Source organism: Chaetura pelagica, unplaced genomic scaffold (genome assembly GCF_000747805.2).
Source record: "Chaetura pelagica isolate M959 unplaced genomic scaffold, ChaPel_1.0 scaffold275, whole genome shotgun sequence".
NCBI lineage: Eukaryota > Metazoa > Chordata > Aves > Apodiformes > Apodidae > Chaetura > Chaetura pelagica.
Genome location: NW_009953486.1, coordinates 244,637 through 264,058, shown reverse-complemented (window position 1 = coordinate 264,058; position 19,422 = coordinate 244,637). Strand labels below are relative to the sequence as shown.

General features: G+C 42.0%; 1 protein-coding gene across 1 annotated transcript in view; it reads left to right on the top strand.

Annotated features, from left to right (window-relative positions):
* Positions 1 to 1,781: 1,781 nt before the first annotated feature.
* Positions 1,782 to 19,422, top strand: part of ZBTB46 (zinc finger and BTB domain containing 46) — a 37,942-nt gene continuing 20,301 nt past the window's right edge. The window contains exons 1-2 of the mRNA XM_009998590.1: positions 1,782 to 1,835; positions 9,397 to 10,366. Coding sequence (XP_009996892.1) covers positions 1,782 to 1,835; positions 9,397 to 10,366 — 1,024 coding nt within the window. The remainder of the gene's footprint in view (positions 1,836 to 9,396; positions 10,367 to 19,422) is intronic.

Below are 19,422 nucleotides of genomic sequence, written 5' to 3'. Positions count from 1 at the left end.
GATCTTCATGAGGACTTGAGTTCTTGATAGAATTTCACTTAACATTGATAAGAACGACCAGTTTAGAAATTTACCCAACTGCAAAAGTTGAAGAAAGACCTCTGGCTATTCTGCTCCTACCTGGTGGCAGAGCTGCCTCCATTCATCATGGTCACTTGGTTTTCATCTGTTCCATTAGAAGAGGAGAACAGGTGCAGAGCTCAAAGCAAGAAGAAAAAAAATGCAGAGCAGTGCAAAACAGTATCAGCCTGAGGTTTAGCATCCTCACCAGTCTGTTCTGGCTCATTTTGTGTCTCTGGGACAGAGGTGCAAATGAGAGTCTGAACTGTAAAAGTCCTAAGATTAAGTGAAAAATATGTATTACTTTAACAGAGTTATTTCCCATAGGGCTGAATTGGTCTGGCTCCTTTACTGCCTCCCTTCATTTTATTTAACTGTCTAAATAACAAGACCTAAGAACAGCCAGCCAAAACAATTGCTATGGAGAAGCAATCAGAATTAGAGGACGGCAAGACTTGGCAGCCTGAAATAGAAATTGAGAACAAAGTCAATGGTATTTGCTTCAGTTGGGTCATCTTTGTTTTCAAGATTTTCGCAGTTCTGCTTGTTGCCATAAGAATGTTGGGATTTTCCTTATTACTTCATTTGTTTATTAGATCTGTTATTTCACCATTCGTAATGACATTAGTTTGCATTGGAAAAGATTCTCAGTTTGTGTCTTCTGGTGTTTTCTTTCACAATCTGTTCCTGCAGAAGGTCAGTCTTGAAATCAACGGTATTGATTTACAGCTTATTTTCCTTAAGGGAGCTAATCTGGGTATTGAAGGTGTCTGAAGTAGCAGATCAGAAATCCGTGGCAAATTCTTTGCTGTAATGACCAGCAGCATATAAAGTGTAAAATTTTGAATCAAGCATAGTCCCAGGTTTTAGTTGCAAGTGTAGTGAGTGTTATTCTGCAGAAAAGGAAGTCGGGTTTAAGGAGAAGCAGGTGTACAAGGTGATATTTCTAGTGGATATGCCCTCACAGGCAAAAACCCTGTAGATGTAGATGAACTGTTCCCATAATTTATACACTGTAATCATGAACATGAATATTTTTATCCAAAGAACTATCTGTGAAAGTGCCTTGCTCTCCTTGAGTATCTCTGTTTTACACACAATTTTCAAGATCTTGGGATTGTTTAGTCTCTTGGCCTCCAATGGCACCACCCAGTAGAAACTGGCCATTTCCAAGAGGAAATTCTCTTGAATATTCCATTGCAAACCTGATACTTTTTTTTTTCTTTCCAGATGTTGCATTGGTAGCTTTTTAACCTCAGTGTTCTATAGGTCAAATAAGGCGAATGAGTGCCCTTCAGGCCACAAATGTCTCTTCAAAAAGTCATTAAAGTGAGAATGTTTTGAAAAGGTACCAAACAGGAAACACTGTTGTTTCAAGGATCTGTTTGAAGTTTTAGTATCTAAAATTAGGTATTTTTTCCCCCATGCTTTAAGAAGTAACTCTTATATTATTACAAAAAGGGAACCATGCATTAATTACCTTCAACATATTGATAAACTTTAACATTTTGGGGAATTTATTAGGTCATAAATGGGGTGTCACAACTGTAGGTTTGGAGGGAAAGAACTTAAACTTGTTCAGTAATCTTGTAGTTTAATGCTAATAACTTCTTCTGGATTTGTTTTTTATGGTAGTTCTGTCTTTCTCCTACAAGAGTTCCCACCAGTGCTACCAGCAGGTCACAGAACAGTGCACTACCTGTGCTGCCCTAGGGCTGTTGATGTCCTCAGCTGGTGCAGGAGAAACGCTAGACCTGGAACCCAGTTTGTTACTGGTAAGGAGTCTTGGATTTACTTATTTCATTTTTAATATTAAAGCTTGTAGGATTTCTCTAACAAAAGCAGTAAAAATCTCTTCACTGCTGACTGATTTAAAAACACTAAAGCAAAATTTCTGGACTCTTTTTGTTTTTCCCCCCTCCTTTTTTTAACTACACTTTCTCCATTTCTAATTTCTCCTTGCCCTCCTTCCAGGATGTGGAGATGAGCAGTTTGCCCTTAGCTTTCCTTCTCAGACCTGGTTTTCTCTTGAAATTCTTCCTGTGGTCTCAGGCCTTCCGAGGGTTAATAAATGGATTTTTCTAGGATGCCTTCAGAAATCCTGTCTTTTGGTTGCAATTTTGTAGTGTCCAGCTTCTGCTGGCCCATTAATTTCAAGGAGATGGTCTGACAAGTCAAAGGCCAAAGCTGAGTGTCTAGTTGAAAGTTTTGGAGCAGGGAGTGAAGTGTTTCATGATAGCTTCCTGATACTTGATGTTCTGCTTATTGGAGTTAGATGTTGTGAGAGGTTTGTGTTTGGATTGTAGAAACAAAGCTTTGAGGACGTGAATGACTAGATGTGTTTTTCATGTTCTTGTTCTTTTTTGTTTTTTTTTCTGAAATTTGCCTTCTTGTAATTCCTAGTTGTGTTTGGATCTGTGTATTTTCATGGTAGATCTGTATTGTATTTTCTGACTAAATGTAACCTGCTCTGATGAGGAGTTGGAGTCTCTCTCTCTCTGCCCTGAGGACCTGTGGTTCAAGGTGTGTTAGAGCTGCTACAGGTGTAATGCTTGCCCTGCTGCTGCTCTTTCAACTTGACTCATGGACTTCTGGATTCTAACTGCTACAGAGATGCTGCTTTAATGCTGTTGATGATGGAGCAGCATTGCCTTGAAATTGGAGGAGTTTTACTGAATCCTCATCAGGCAGATTTTAATTATATACTGGTTAGGGGTTTGGGTTTTTTTGTTGTGTGTTGTGCTTGTCCCTACAACCATTGAGAATTGAGTGAGCCTCTCAAATCTGATAATAAAATTATAACTATCTTGGGGTTTCCTAAGCTCACTGAAAACGGCTTGCCTCCCAAATTCTTGCATTTTCTGCAATTCTGTAGTATTTCTCAAACTGAATGATGAAACTTTTATTTTCTTCCTGTGGCTCCTACCCGTAAGGACGAGCATGCACGGTTGGGCTGTAATTAGACATTTTGGTCCCCAGTCATAAGGGAAAAAGACTGTTGTTGTCTTCTTCAGCTGTCAGTTGTGAGTAACCTTTTAGGCCCAAAGGTCTGTTTTGGTCTGTGTACATACATCTGCCTGTTTCTTTTTGATTCAGAGTTTGGAATCAAACTCAAGCAACCAATGATTGGTGTTCTGAATCACAATAGGGGAAAACAGTTTCTTTTTTGGCAACCGTTGAGTTTCATAAGCTGTCACTTGCATCTACTTTGAACAAAGCTGAACGTACAATTTTGGGGTATCCAGTATCAAGAAATTGGAACTCTTCTAGAATTGTGTGCTCTTCTTCCTCAGCCACACTTAGGAGAAATCCCTGTGCCTCTGGAGATTTGTACTTGAAAGGCTCAGGAGCTGTTTTGCAGGCAGTTCTCACCCCTTAGTATCCCTTCTGCTTTTTCTCTCCTTTAGGAGAGCAAGTGTAAGTACCATCCTCTTCAGTTGCTAAGGTTACATTGGGCTGTTTTGTTTTCCATTCTTTTCAGCACAGGGCACATGGATAGGAAGAATCCTATGCATTTCTGTTGTCTTTAGTTGGATGCAAGTGAAACATGTATACATACCCTGTCTTGTTGTGCAAAGAGGCATTTTGAGCCCAATCTCACCTTACACAGCTCCTTTGCAGAGGAATTTAAAAAATGTTGGAATGTCTTGGGAGTGGAGACATGGCCAGGACACAGGGGAAGCAGAGAAGCGGGGTGTGTTTTGTTAGTTTTTTGTCTAATAAACCATTGGACTGAATTTGAGTTCTTCCTTAATCTGTTTTTACTTTTCTCTGAAGAGAGAGGGGGGAGGAAACAACACATTTTTGGTTAAATTCCAGTTGGCATGTTTTCTCTAGGGAGCACGGAGTGGCTGATGGAGGAGTGCACCAGGGGATATTTTGGTACTCATAACTGCTGTCCTTAGTGTTGAGTTTAGGAACATGTTCAGAAAATGTAACAGACTAAATTTTATGTATTTTAAATTTTCAGTTTGCTTATATTCTGTGAGAGCAGAAAGTAAACAAACTAACAAACCTACTGACAACAAAAAACCCCTCTAGTGCTTTTTTTTTTTTTTCTTTTTTTCCTGTTTTCCTTCTGAGTGAAGGGAGTTTATTTTTGTCCCCAGTATTTCCCGGAGGACTGTACAGTAGAGGCTTTCATCTGTGCACTCCATTTCTTGACTGTAGGGTTTTCTCAAAATTCAGATAATGCACTGAGTTTTAGGTGCAACACCTTTGTACCCCTTAATTTGGCTGGTGTTAAGATTTTGGCCAGGAGAGTTCAGGTCGGGTTTATGGGTATAGCTGGGCTTGAAAATCTTTCCAACAGAAGGTGAAGCTTGTGTTTATTTAGACTCTTACTATGTCATCAGGTGATATAGTCATGTTCAAATAACTGTACTGATAGTGTAAAATAAACAGTTTTCACAGATGCTGTATTTGTGAAACAAGGTTTATTCTAGCTAGGGTTAAAGATTGTATAAATTATTAATGCTTGTGTTAAGACAAGGGTTTTGATAACATGAAAAAGAAAAGCTGGTCTGGATCTTGACAGAAATTTGCATAAAAGTGATTATCAAATCTTTTCTTTTTTTCTTCTTTTTGCTGGTTCATGCGAGTGATGTTTGTTTAGAGACAGTTTTTTTAGGTATTTTTGGAAAAGCCATAGGCTTGAATTACTGTTATGCCTGTGAATTGACTTACGAAGAAAGCCTGGTCTGCTAGTATTTATTTTGGGGAAAACTACAGATGAGCTTTCATGGTTCATTGGCTTCTTGGAAAGCTGCATGGTAGCTGTGTGCTGGTATGGCAGCCCAGGCCTAAAAGATTTCAGTAGGTGCTCAACTTTGAAATCCTCCAGTGTACTAAAAAGACCTGAGATTAAAAAACAAAACCCAAACAAAACAAAAAATGAAACAACAAACAAACAAACCCCCCCCAAAATCCATTGTTGATCTTTGAGGTCTGTTTCTAAAAAATCTCTGTGGTTTATGAAATCCATTGTTGATCTTTGAGGTCTGTTTCTCTGTTTCTCTGTGGTTTATACCATCTTTACCATGACTCCACCAGAATTTGAAGGGTACTTCTTTTCTGAAGAAATTTTTCCACATATTTTAAGTGGTGATAAATATTGTTACCAGGAAAAGGGGGGAAAAAAAACCCCCAACAAGCCCCAAACCAGCATGTAAAATTGGAACACAAGAGCACAGGGTTTTGAAGCTTCCTGAATTTTTAACTACTAGCAAATTGCCTTAAATTTAACTTGGATAAATTCCCTAGTGATCCTTGACATTAAACGGATGTTCTGGTTTGACAGGGGTAGACAGAAAACTAATTAATTCCTCTGAATTTGAGGCATATTTAATTTTCTCCCCCAAAGACCTCTCATTTGCAAGGTACAACGCTGCGCCAAACACGGCATGTGGGACGGCGGGTGTGAGGTGGCAGACCTTCTGAGAGAGGAAGATCAAGACATCTTCAGGCATAATTGCTATTTTTCAAGATGTTACATTTTATTGATTAGCCTGAACACAGGAGTACCCACATGGTGCACACTTGACAGTGCTGTGCATATACAGCGGGAAGGATGCTGCTCCTTCCTGGGCACCTTCCCCTTTCATCTTTATCTCCTTATATGTAAAGGACTTTGGAACAAGGACAAGCTCTCTTCCCTTTGCACAGAGGAACATATATTCTCATTATTTTTACCTGTTTTCTTACATTCTTAATATTTTATAAGGTTAGGTGGTTTTGCTTTCTTGTCCTGAAGGTACCTGCCCATCCTCTGCTCTTGTCCTGCGTGTCCTTGGGAATGTGGACAAGACAGGCACAAGGACTTTGTGATCCTACTGTAGTGACAGGCTTTTGTTCATCCGTGGCTTGCCTGGAGGCTGGCTGCTGTCAAGAGCTTGGTGGGTGGGAGAGAGGCCAGCAAGGAATCCTGCTCTGATTTTGTGTGTGTGTGTTTAGTAAAAATCCCTTGATAGGAAATAATGCCAGAGAAAAGCTGTTTCCTGAAGGGGCCAGCAAGGGCATCATCTGTGAGAAGCACCAGGTTAGTCAGTGCCTGAACCTCAGGCTGGTCCAGTCTAAACAAGCAAGAGACAAATATTTTAATCTGGGTTTCTACCACGGGCACCTTAACCAAAGGACAAGGTGTATCTAAAATAGGCTGTTGCCAGCAGTGAGGGGGGATCCAGCCCACTGAGCTGAGTGGAATAAACATACGGAGTAGTAAGAAAATAAACTCTCAAGGAATTGTGGCAGATTCTAGGTGAAGAACATTGAAGAAGAAAAACTGTTACAGAACTCACAAAAGCAGGTGAAGATATGGGCAAATACTCCTCACACTAATCTGTATTAAATTGAGGAAGAGAAAATCATGCTTGGAGGAGACTTTTTTTTTCTTCATTTTTTTCTCCCCAACTTCCAGGGAGATGCTGCCCTAGAATATAGATTGAGAGCTGTGAAGGAGCAGCAAAAGGAGATGCCATCTCTGAAACCTTCCAGTCGCTTCCTAATTGTACACTGTGAGGTTTTCCTGCGTCGCCCTCTGAGTCATGTGGCTGTGACAGCTGCTAAAGACAGGATGGGTGATGGACAACTCACTTTATCCAATGTGGCAATTCATATTTCCTGAGGGGACTGAGCTGACTCTTCAACTCCTAAAAGTAGATGCAGTAGTGGTTTCTGGAATAAAGACAAAACTGAACTGTCATTCTGCCTGAAGAGGTGGTTCTCTCAAACATGAAGATGTTGGGAAGTGGTGGCAGCCACTGTCAGAGCCTGGGTCAGAGAGCTGCTGTGCTGGCTGCTTCCATCTCAACCTTTTCAGGCCAAACATCTGAAAAATCTGTTTTGTTTTGGTTTTTTTCCCCTCTACTCCCTGGATCTGATTTATGGTTTGATTTCTTTATTTCATTTATTTATTGGAGATGGCTTCTGTGTGAGAATTTGATTTGAGGTCTTCTGGAAGATTTCTGTGGTTAATGGATAGTGCCACTCAGTGTAGAGCTACACTGTTACTGACCTCTTCCAGTTCAAATAAAAAATAGATTACCTTCTGTGCTTAACTCTGTGGAAAAGCTGTATTAATTTGAAACAGATAAACACCGGATCAGCCTGTTTGTGTTGCAGAAGATGGTCCTTCCTCTCTTGAGGGAAGCAAATTCTTCTTAATGATCAGGGACCAGCTGGTCTTGCAAATTAGTATTTCTGACACTGCCAGAGAGAAAGCTCCACTCTTGCAGAACTGGAGGAACTCCTGCAGGCAATCTTACATAACTTGAACTTTTGAATCATCAGGTGGCTCTTCAGAAGAGATCCTATGTCATGTATGCCCTGTGGGCTGAGAGGTTGTTTTCTGACCAATGGTGTTGGTTAAACTGTAGCTGTTTTGCTTCTGTACATTATAGTAATAGCACAGATTAGGGAAGGGGGAAGATGTCTCATGGATTTGTGTCCTACAGAATGAGAAACTTGCCTGCATGTGTTAGGAAACCTTCTTGGTCATTGCTGTCCTCGGACTGCCCAACTGAATCGAGCTGAAGAGATGGGACTGAACTTGAACTTGATGTATGTTAGAAAGTTGCTTCAAGCTTTCAGCAGCCTCCTTACTGACAATGCTGCTATTTAGCCATGTATGCATCAAGACCTCAACGCTGCAGTGACTTGGGTTTTATCAGCAGCCAAAAACAGCCTGAATCCCACCCATAATCACATTTGGGATTTGGTCTTGTCAGCAGATACCAGTATTATGGTTGTGAGTTGGGACTCCGTATCAATTTGACTGTTGGAGCTTCTTATGTTGGAACAAATTTATGTTTTTTGAGAGAGGGGAGTAGATATCCTTTCCATCCCATGGCAGCTTGTTGCTCTTAATTAGTTGGACCTTTAAACCACTGTTACACAATATATAGATCTTGATATTGTCTTCCAAATAAGTGGAGTAAGCTAGATAAAGTGACAGAAATTAATGCCAGGGAAGTTGTAAAGCTGAGGCAGCAAGCGTGAGTATGGACTTGCAAAGTCCAAGGTCTGGTGACACAGAGGGACTTCATTGGGCCATTCTGGTGCTGCCAGTGTCCACCATGAGCACTTGCACAGATGAAGACTTGAGGGCATCTCACTTGAGAGGCAGAACGTGTTGGTCCATCTGATACCAGGGAAGTGTTCCCCTGGGAGCTGAAGGGCAGGAAGGTTCTGATGATGCAAAATGGGCAAGTGACTAAACTACATGATAGGGGAGAGTTAATGCTGTGAGGAATGTGTGCGCATCTCTGGTGATGTAGTTTGTGGCCAGGATAAAATTAAATCTGAAAATATTAGTGCCACTGATTACTGTCAACATCTCTACATTTAAGACCTTTTTTGTCTCTTTTGGGGTGTAAGAGGAGGGATACGGGTCTCTGCCATGCTAGCCTTGTTTTTGGATAAAACTGTCACATTTTATGAAAGGTGATGAAAAGTCCTGTGAATTCTTCTCAGCCTGATGGATGCTTTGTCAGTTTGTCCATAAGTATCCTTTCTAAACATGAATGTTTAGGTGATTATTGGAATTTCTCTGCCCAGTATCTTAGGGTTGCTGTGGGGTAAGCTTGGAGGTATAAAGCCAAGGAAATAACATGCTTTATTGCATAGTTATTTTAGTTAGTTATCTTGTGCTTAGAAGCAGTTAAGCTGCAAATAATGCTTATTTCATAGTTCTGATCTGTTGCCAGCTTAGTTTGGGTGGGGACTTAAAATTTTGTGATCTGTGGTCTTGGATTTGGCTACTGCTCTTCTGACTTGAAAACAGTATTTATAGCCCCTTAACAGCAGTACAGCAAGGGAAGGAGTTGCTTCCAGTTGGCTTTTGCTGTTGGAAGATTTCAGCTATTCAGTGTGCTACACATAAAGCCTGTTCTCTGGAGGAAACTGTGCTACAGAGTGCTTGCTCTTCAAGATACTGTCTCCATCAGCATGGTTTCAAGTGTAGTACCTCTTTCAAAACCAAACCTCACTGAGCCCAAACTGCCCGAACTGGCAGCTGTTCTACCCATGTAACTTAAGACAGGTTTCCTTACACGTCTAGGAATTTAAAGAAATGTTTCTCTGGGATGTTACGAGCCACTGGAGAACTCAGCTTCAAATTTAGTCCCTTTTAATATAAATTATTTGACATCTGGTAGAAAATGAGCTGTGTGGTGTCGTGGATGTGCAGTCTCAGCAGGAGGAAGTTGCATTTCATGGCATTCTTTCAGGATGAACCTGTTACTTAATTTGGTACAACTCAGGGTTTGTCTCAGTCTTTGAAAAACATGTCTGCGAGCTTGCGCTGGATTTTGTAATACTGCCATTTCCTTCCCCACACAGGACTTGTGGAAGAGGAAACACAAAGATTTCCAAATGAATAACCGAAAGGAAGATATGGAGATTGCTTCCCACTACCGTCACCTGCTGCGGGAGCTGAACGAGCAGCGGCAGCATGGCATCCTCTGCGACGTCTGCATCATCGTGGAGGGGAAGATCTTCAAGGCTCACAAAAACGTCCTGCTTGGGAGCAGTCGCTACTTCAAAACCCTGTACTGCCAGGTGCAGAAAACCTCTGACCAGGCCACAGTCACCCACCTGGACATTGTCACTGCACAAGGCTTCAAAGCAATCATTGACTTCATGTACTCGGCACACCTGGCTCTGACCAGCAGGAACGTCATCGAGGTGATGTCAGCTGCCAGCTACCTGCAGATGACAGACATTGTACAAGCCTGCCACAACTTCATAAAGGCAGCTCTCGACATCAGCATAAAGTCTGATGCCTCGGATGACCTGGTGGATTATGAGCTGGGAGCCCCTTCCAGCAGCAGCACGGATGCGTTGATTTCCGCCGTCGTGGCGGGCAGGAGTATATCCCCCTGGTTAGCTCGGCGGACAAGCCCAGCCAACTCCTCTGGGGATTCAGCCATCGCCAGCTGCCACGAGGGAGGGAGCACCTATGGAAAAGAGGATCAAGAGCCAAAAACAGACAGCCACGAAGACGTTTCATCCCAGTCTCTTTGGTCTAATGACGTAGGTTATGGGTCTTTACGTATCAAGGAGGAACAGGTTTCACCCTCACATTATGGAGGGAGCGAACTCCATTCAGCCAAGGATAGTGCAATACAGAACCCGTTCCCAGAGCAGGGGGTTGGGGATGGCTGGCAGCCCACGGGCCGCAGGAAGAACCGGAAAAACAAGGAAACCGTGCGGCACATCACGCAGCAAGTGGAGGATGACAGCAGGGCAAGCTCCCCTATGCCATCTTTTTTACCCGCCTCGGGGTGGCCATACAGCAGTCGAGACCCAAGTAAGTCATTCTTCCCCTTTTCCTGGGTAAAACGAAAAACGCTGAGTTAATTAAATCTGTTCACAGTGTGATCATATCAGTCTCTGAAATATATTAGCTTGCCTGCAGCTGAAAAATGTAGAAACTTGTGTTGCCAATGATTTGAAAACCAAGCACAGGTCCTCAGTGTCACAGCAATGCAGGCTGGTTCTCCTGTGAAAGAAGCTGGTAGTTTTGTTTTGGCCTTGAACATTGGAAGGCCTAAATCACCCCCAAAACACCATTATAATTGGTGGAATTAATGAGAGAAAAGGTTGGAATTTATTTTAGCAGGTGTGCAAGCCAGTGTCAAGGTTGAGGAATTTTCCTTGCACAGTATATTGATGATGTAATTACACCACACACAGGTGTAATTCAGTCCTGACAATGCTATCTGCAGGATTTCCTGATATTCAGGTGTCACTTTCCCATGTATAAGAAAACCACCAGAGGTTGTTGCTGCTATAATGGCAAGGTAAGTGTTTGGGAACTCTTAAAAATGATGTGGTTTTGTGAGGTACTACTGAGGCTTAAAATGTCTTTGGATGTGTGACTGCTTGTAGTCCAAGATGAGAAGCTGCTTTTAAGATGTGTAGGCAGGGAGAAAAATATTTTCTTGACTTCTTTTGATACTCAGTAGCTATTTTTCTCTCAAGGTAACTGTCCTGTTTGATTCATTAGTCACTGACAATTAATAGATCCAGGAATGCTACTGATACAGGAGTTTGGGTGTTTTTTTTCCTAAGGACTTGAAAGGTGTGTGGTATTAAACTCCCTCAAGCTGACTTGAAGAACATGGTCTGTGCTGTGAGTTACTCTGTGTTTCATGGCATACCAGAATGAAAGGCATCCAGGGGAAGGGGTGTGTGAGATTATATACCCTTATGTTGCCAAATTCAGAAGAAAAAAAAGCAATATAAATAGTACTGAAAGCTTGAAGAGTCTTTATGGGCTGAAAAAGGATGTTTAAGTTGCTTGCATGCTGAAGTTTAAATGTGGTTTTCATTGAGTGGGTAATTCTCTACAAATGTCTGTAGATTTATTATGTTCTTCAGTTATCTGCTGCAGCAGCTTGCATGTCATTATTCTAATTGGCTGATGATAAAATCTAAACAATGTCAGTTAGAAGAAAAATGCAAGATAACACAAGATAACAGTGATTTATGATCAATCCTGGTTTTATAAGGCCTGTATTTTAGGATTGTTTTGAATGAAGACTCTGCATGGCTTGCCTGGTATGCTATTCACATGCAAAAAAAAACAACCAAAAAATCAGCCTCTTGTACTGTCTGTGAGGTGTGGGGGGTTTGGAGAGGTAGAGGAAGGACGTTGGGGTGACAGCAGAGAGACACAACTGCAGCTCTGGTCACCTTAGCAGACTGGTTATGGATTGGATGTCTTTAAATGCCTGAAATCATGTGCAAAATACACGAGATTGTATCCCTGGAAGCTGAATGAAGTTTAGATTATTTAATTCCTAATTGTTAGGGAATTAAATGGAAGTGGTCTTTTGCCTTCCAGCTGTTTGCAGATGAGAGGAAGATGGCTTTGGGTGTTGACTCAGCGCAGTGCTGAGGCAGCGCAGCAGCAGGCACAATCACATTATTTGTTCCAAATCTTGTCTTAAAAGCAGTTTCCACTAAAAGAGATGTTTGTAATGATGGGAAAGGGGAAGCGGAGTGGCAGTGGTTAGGGGAGCAGTTTCAATGTTCTACCAGTGCTGGTAAAGCAAAAGGAAAAACGGAGTAGCAAACCTGTCCAAAAGGAGAGGCTTGTCAGAGGGGCTGCGGGTGTTGGGGGTGGCCAGCCCAGGTGGTGACTGCTCTGAGAGCCACCTGTGTGCAGTGGAATAGCTGTGCTGAGCACAGGGGATGTGTGGAGACCGAGCTGCTCACAGTTTCCCCATGTTGGCCATCTGGAGAGGTGAGCAGAGATGAAGTTCTCCTTTCTGCCCTGCTGGAAAGGGACACTTCTCTGTGCTGTGGGTCTGAGCTCATGAGGTGGATGTGTCTCTGCAGGCTGTGGGGAAGCACACCGCAGAGGATCTGCCTGTGTTTTAGGCTGGCTCTTCTTGTGTTTTGGAGGACTTTTTGGTGAGTTGAGAGGATTTGAGATGTGTGTGTTCAGTTTCAGTTAACACTTGGACGTATAGTCAGCAGCAGGCCACAGGTGCTTGTGTCCATGGGTGTGTGGTTTGAGTGAAATCAGAGTCAGTTGCTCGGGTGAGGTTGCTTCTCTTTCAGTGTGAAGTGAAAGCATCCCTGCTATCCCAAACCGTCATGGTCATGGTCCCTGCAAGCAGTGGGGTCTTCTGGGCTAACATTAATATTTTGCATCTCCAGCAGGTGGAAGCAGCCCTCTTGAAAACTGCTCCATCTCCAAGTTGGCAAGCTCCAGAGTTCTGCTTAGGTTGGTTCTTGGTACCCCAGGTTCCTCACTTTCCTGCTGGAACTCAGAAGTAGTCAAGGGGTGTTGCAGACTTAGTCCCTACACATGAAAAAATTGTGTGAAAAAAGATAACAGCAGGTGTCTGCACTTGTCATAAATATTTAGGATGTATTTACATTTCAGCTTGAAGTTGGCTTTGATTTAGCAGTGTCAGGCTTCATTCTTTAGAACAGACTTCATAGTCCAGGGCTCTTGTTACTTCATTTGTTTAGAAGTGACCCTATCTGTATTGTTCATGGTTGAGATGAAAAGGTGCTCCTGTACTGAGGAAATGGGTGTTGAAGGTTCTTTCAGAAGTACCTAAGAGGAAAAAAGTCACATAGAACTCTTTGTTCTTTGAGGCACATTCACTTGCCTCATCTATTCAGTTATTTTAAGAGGCTGCTTGTTCAGCCTGGAAGCCCTTGCTGTGGGATAGTTTAGGTACCATTAAAAAATGTCTGTATCCTGGAGGACTGACAGACCTTCTGGCAATTTAAAAGCTGAGTTAGGAGAGGAGAGCCCATCTTAGAAGTTCAGTGCTAGTATCTTCCTCCTGAAACCATTCATTGCATTTCAGCAAGATGCAAGCAGTGGTGGAAAGTGGATCTTGCAAGAAACCATTGCATCACCTGTTTAATTTAGTGCTTATTTGAAGGAGATACATAGATGCATACACACTTCACAGATTAAAAATGCTTTCCTGCTCCTACACAGGATTACTTAATTTCTGTTGTGTTGCAAAGAAACTGTGTTGTCACTGAAACTTCACTTTAGAAACAATAACTTGTTTACACGTTTCATGGTGCTTCTTTCAGTGGGAAACAGAGGTTCTTATCAATAGAGGGATGAGTTGAAGTGTCCCAAATGCTTAAGTAGATGGTGCTTAAATATGTAATGGGACCTCAAATAGGCACAGGGTTTTTTTAATTGAAAGGGTAAGAAAATTCTTTCTGAATCAATTGATTAATTTCCAGATGCTGATTGGATGCTGCTGTGAGGGTTTGAATTTGATCACATGACAGATTAAAATAAAAGAATGTCTGAAGTGTTCTTTTTAATGGTAATCTAACATCATGGAAATAGCCATGGAAGCAAAAGATGCTATGGAGAGGATCTTCTTCCCCTAAGAACAAGTGATCGATGTGATTTGCAAAAGAATCCAAACTAAGTGAAGATGCCAGATTGTGATTAAGCTCTCAGTTTCTTTGGGGTGGTGTCAGTCAAGCACAAAGCTTGATCAGGACCATCTTTCCATGCTCGTTTCAATGTTTTAATTTGGGTTCTCTGTTTAGCATAACACACATTAGGTTTTTTTCTTTCTCATCCTGTTTGGGTTGTTCAGGATGTCAGTCTGTCATTCCTTCTGTGAAACGTTCCTATATATGTTTTCCTCACCAAGCCACATTAACTTGGAACAGCAGTTCTCCAAAGTAAACCGAAGGATGGGCTTTTATAAATAATAACTTTCTTCATAACTGAGCCAAGAAGAATTTCCTCCACAGGCTTGCCAAAATAACAAGTCTGCCTTTTATTTTAACCTGTTCTCCTGAACATTGTAGGTTTTTCTCAAGAACCATATTGCTGTTTGCCAGTCTTAATGTCAGAGATGCTTATGAAGTAGTCTTGTGCCCTTAGCATCTTTATTTTCCTTAGGCTGCTGTTCCTTTAACATTGCTGGATAAACTTTTTACCGGATTACATGTCCTGAGTGCCTGGACTCCAGGATGGGGTGGTATTGAAAATGTTCTCACCAGTGAAGACAGTTATCCTCACTAGAAGAGCTGTGAAGCTAGTAAAATGTTGCTGGGTTTGCCTCTTCATGTAATGGACAACTCTGTCATTTGGAGGGTGTATTCTGAAGAATTTATTGGTGGTTTTATTCCTGTGTTAGTTCAAGCACAGTAGTTATGATTCAGGAATTTATTTCTAAGGAAATACTCCCACACATCTTCTGAGTGTTTGCACCCTAAAGCTGCAAGGGAATTTTTGTGTGCCAATTGACTGTGAAATGAAGATAATTATTTTCAAAACAGAATGGTAATTTTTAAAGGCACTACAGTTTGGGAACTTCTTGCTTTCCTTTGGTTACATGTAGTGAAATTGTTGTGTCCTCTAAATGGAGCTTCAGGACTTAAGAAAGCCCAGAGTAGTGACCTTCACGGGAAGCGTGGACTGGACTTTGCTGTGTCCTTCTGACTGTGCAGCTTTCCAAGTTCCTCTAATATTTTCCTATCAAAATCTTTAATTATGCACAAGTTTCCTCCCTGGCAGTGAGGAGATGTTCAGGTTCATCCTTTTCCAATGACACAATCCCATTCCAGTGCCTGCTGCAGGGAGCTGTGCTGCTGGCTCTCCATAAGGGCTGCAGGCAGCTGGTGTCGTCAGCCTTTTCCGAGCCCTTTTTCTGTCGTGGTTTGTAGAGAACAAATGATGATTACATGAGTTGTTGGTGAGCACAGATGCTCAACAGCTGGATCATGTAGTGAGCTTCCATTTCAGCAGGCTTCACAGGGAGGCAAGAAAGAGCTCTGCCTAGCTGAGCTGCAGGTGAGGTCTCTGGACCTGTCTGACTACAGGTAGGTGAATGTGCAGGTTGTCTTATTATAGGACGAGTTTATTCTTTCAAAAAATCTTTTTTCTCAGCAAGCTACTGAGCTTCCTATTGATTTGTCACCTTTTCAGTGCAGATCTTCAAGTCTTTCCTTGATTTGTTTAAAAAAAAAATTATTTAAAAACCCCACAACACAGTGGAAATTTTATTGTGTCTGTTGTGATATTTGGCAAGTATATTAGTCCAAATAGTGGAATAGAGGTCTGGCGTAATGAGAAGAGGAAGAAATTGAGCCTGGCCTTTGTATTCAGGATCCTGGTGTTGCTATAGGAAATCTTAGGTAGATTGAAAGTGTGCAGTGTTGAATTGATCCGTGTAGCCTGGCAGCCAAAAAAATCACTGGGAAGGAATCCAGTCACTTACTCTTCCTTTAAATGGATTTTTCTTTCCAGAGATGGAGTCTCCAATCCATCTGCCATGCTCTGAGCTCTGGTTACAATGCAAAAACTTAAGGAAGTTGCAGCTATGAATGAAAACTAGACTGGTGAAAATTTCAGTTGTCACATTAATATCTCATGTCCTAAGCCAACACGGGCTCAAATTTTAATAGTTTCCTACAGCTAGTTCATTGTTCAGCTTATTCTTTCATGCTTAGTTTTGGAAAGATCACTTTTTAAGGAGATGCTTGGAAAAGCATTGGAGTATTTTTAAGGGTAGGTAATAGAAAATTATGAATTGCCTGCCACTTGGAAAATTTAAGCTAATTACTGCATTTTTCCACCTGCTTTTCACAGAATTGTAGTTATGGTGCAAGGTATTAAAATTTTCTTGGCTATGATTGAGAGGATTTTAGTGATGTTTTCACTGGGCAGATATTTTGATGCCTTAAGCAGCGGTGTTGGCAATGCCAGCCTTTCTGTCCCAGCCAGACCTGGAGGGGTTACAGATCTGTGCTCTAATGCCACCCCCAGAATTCTTTCATAGCTCCGAAATCAGCTTAGCCTGTGTTCTGCATTCCTCTGGCTTAAGGAGCTGCCCAGGTTTCTAGACCATCTTTGGTACTTCTTCATGTGCCTGAAGTTTACTGCAGGGAGGAGGTAGCTGCTAGTTGCAGCAAAATGCAAAACCAAGCAAACAAAAACAAACAGACAAAAAAACCCCTCACAAATCACCCTGACTGTGCCCATGTGCTGAATTCTAGTGCTCAGTGAATAATTCAGGATCTCTCTATTACCACAGTGGCAGGTTAACAAAATTATTAGGGTGCAAACTCTGCAGGAATAACTCTGGAGTCTCCGTTGCTAAAGGGTTAGGTCAGGTTATTTTCAAGCCTGGAAATGAAAATCGTTGCTTTAAACCCAGACACTGACTCCCTGGCTACACCCTGGCTTTAAAATGGTTCCACCCTAAACCAGCTTTAGCTCAAAGCCCAGTGTCTGTTTCCTTTCCCCACCCTGCATTCCATTTTCCCCAGGCTCCAAAGCCCTCCTCCTCCTCTTCCTCCTCCTCTTCCTCCTCCCTGTGGTAACAGCACTGATTCCGTTAATCTGCTTTAACTCCGGAGCTCAGAGGCACTTCCCCTCTCGAGTGCCCTTCTCACTGTTTCATTTGTTCCTTGTGCCAGGGCTACACTGGGCTCATCTTCACAGGAATCTCCACCTTTCCACATCTGTTTTCCCACCTTTTTTGGTTTCTTTTCTGAATTTACAAGTTTTAGGCTTTTAGAATTTTAACCTAATCAACAAGGTTTTAGAATTTTAACGTGAATTCTAATCCTGCTTTGCCATCATCACTGTTCAGGACTTTCACTTTCTATTTGAAGTGTTGCTTTTGCATTAAAACATAGTAGGAATTAATTCCTTAGGTGCAGTGCCCAGGACTAACTTTGCTGTATTGGTCTCAGGTTATTTTTACATTTCTTACAGGCACTTGTTTCAAAAGGTAAATATTTGTTCTGAGGATTTGCAAAGGTTATAACTCAGCATCCTGTCATATCATGAGTACTAGTGTTCATACTTAATGTGACACTTGATTGTTGTGTTTCTATCCTGTTTGTGTCTGTTCAGGCACAGAAGTGCAGCAAGAGCCTGTCTCTGTACTGAGGAGCAGAGAATACCAGTCCCTTTAACTGACTGAGTTATGAGACTCAGAAAAAGAGGTGAAGCATCTAGTCACCCTGGTGGATTTAAAGTGAGAGGCTGTTGGAAGTTACTGTGCCACTTTTGGCATATTTTGGAAAAGCAAGAGTGTCACTTGAGGTATTTCTGAACTGTTATGTTCATAAAGCAGTTCTAATCAGAACCAGGATAGCTCGTGGCATCACTCTCTGTGCAGATATGACAGCGTGTGAGAATGTGTTTTCAGCTGAGCTTTGCTGAACAAATAGTAAGTTGGGAAACACTTTTGAAGGATTTCAGTTGGAAAGGAGGGAGTATCTGCAATACCAGCCTCAAGGGTATTTTTAGCAGCTGGTAAGAATGTCATTTTTCTACCTGCCCAAGTGCTCCTTTATTCTCAAAACACATTAGGAAATGAAAGCTTTTTTTTTTTTTTTCCTGTGAGTTTAAAAATTAATTCTGTCTTTTGCACATGAGGACATCAAGCCAGATCTTCTTTAAGTAATACAAGAAACATCGTCCTTGACATTTTAGACGCGATCTACTATCATGCAGATCTGTATAGATAAGTACTTGACACAAATGGGAAGAAGAACCTCAGAAAATTAAGTCTTTGACTTCACTAGGTTTTTTTCCAGAAGGCTTTGGCTCAGATCATAACTTGGTGGTGTCCTTGTAAGAAAAAACTTCATTTAAGTGGCTCCCACTTTCCCTTGGTGCTTAATTGCACCCCCACGCTCTCCTGCAGTTGTTCCGGTGAAAATGTCCCTGCGACCATGTAGTGAACTGGACTGTGGAACTGATCTGGGTTTAAAAATAACTTTTTTAATAAACCAGTTTTATTTTTAATCTATTAGTTCCTGTGTCAAGTTCACCTCACAACTACACATGTAGTCTTGGTACAACCGAGGGAGTAGCAGAGGAGGATGCAGGAATGAACATTTGGGGTGGGAGAAGCTGCTGATGTTGGGATCTCTTCCCTTGTTCCCCTCTGCCCTTTCTGCCTCTTATGTTGTAGACAAAAAAAATGGCTTTTTGCACCACACTAAAAGTTACTTAGCTGTGTGCAGAAGATCCTCAACAGCTACCCCAGAAAATAGGATGCCTGCATCCATCACAGGTAGCTTCCAGGGCTGATACTCTTTCCTTTATTCCTTACCAACTTTGCTCCATCCCACTGCCCAAGTTGTTGGATGACGCCAGACTGGGAGGAATGATTTGCTGGAAGGCAGCAGGGCCAGAAACAGTGTGAATTCAGCAAAGACAAAGGGACAGAATAACCCTGTGCACCAGGATAGGTTGGCAGCCAAGGAGTGAGAAAGCAGCTTTGCAGAAAATGTGTTCTGGTGAGTAACAAGCTGAAGAGGAGTCTGAGTGCTCCATTGCCTGCCAAAGAGCACACCCAGCACAGCAAGGGAAGTGGGACCATGTTTGGAGTACAAGGTCCAGTTTGGGGATCTTCAGGAAAAGAAAGACTTTGACAAGCTTGAGCAAAACCAGGCAAGGCCATCAAGATGTTTTGTATGAGGAGAGGCTGAGACAGCTTGGTTTGACCTTGAAGAAAAGAGAGGTAAAGAGACCCTTTTCAGATGTGTCTGGAGAAAGGATGAGAGGGAACAGACACAAGCTACAGGATGGGAAATTCTTATGGAGTAAAAGGAGGACATTCTTCACAGAGTGGTCAAATGATGGAGGAAGGGCCTGGAGAAGCTGTGGTATCTCTCTCCCTGCAGATATTCAGAACTTGACCGTACAAGACCCTGAGCAACTGGATCTAACTCTAAAAGTAGCCCTGAAGTCACTTCCAACCTAAATTGATCTCTAAATGGAGCCAGGCTATACAGGAGTAACGCTGGCATGAGTCAGGAGAGCTGCTCACTTGGTCTCTGCTGCTGTCACCACTCAAGATGTAACCTCAGTCACTCTCAGTGACTCTTTCC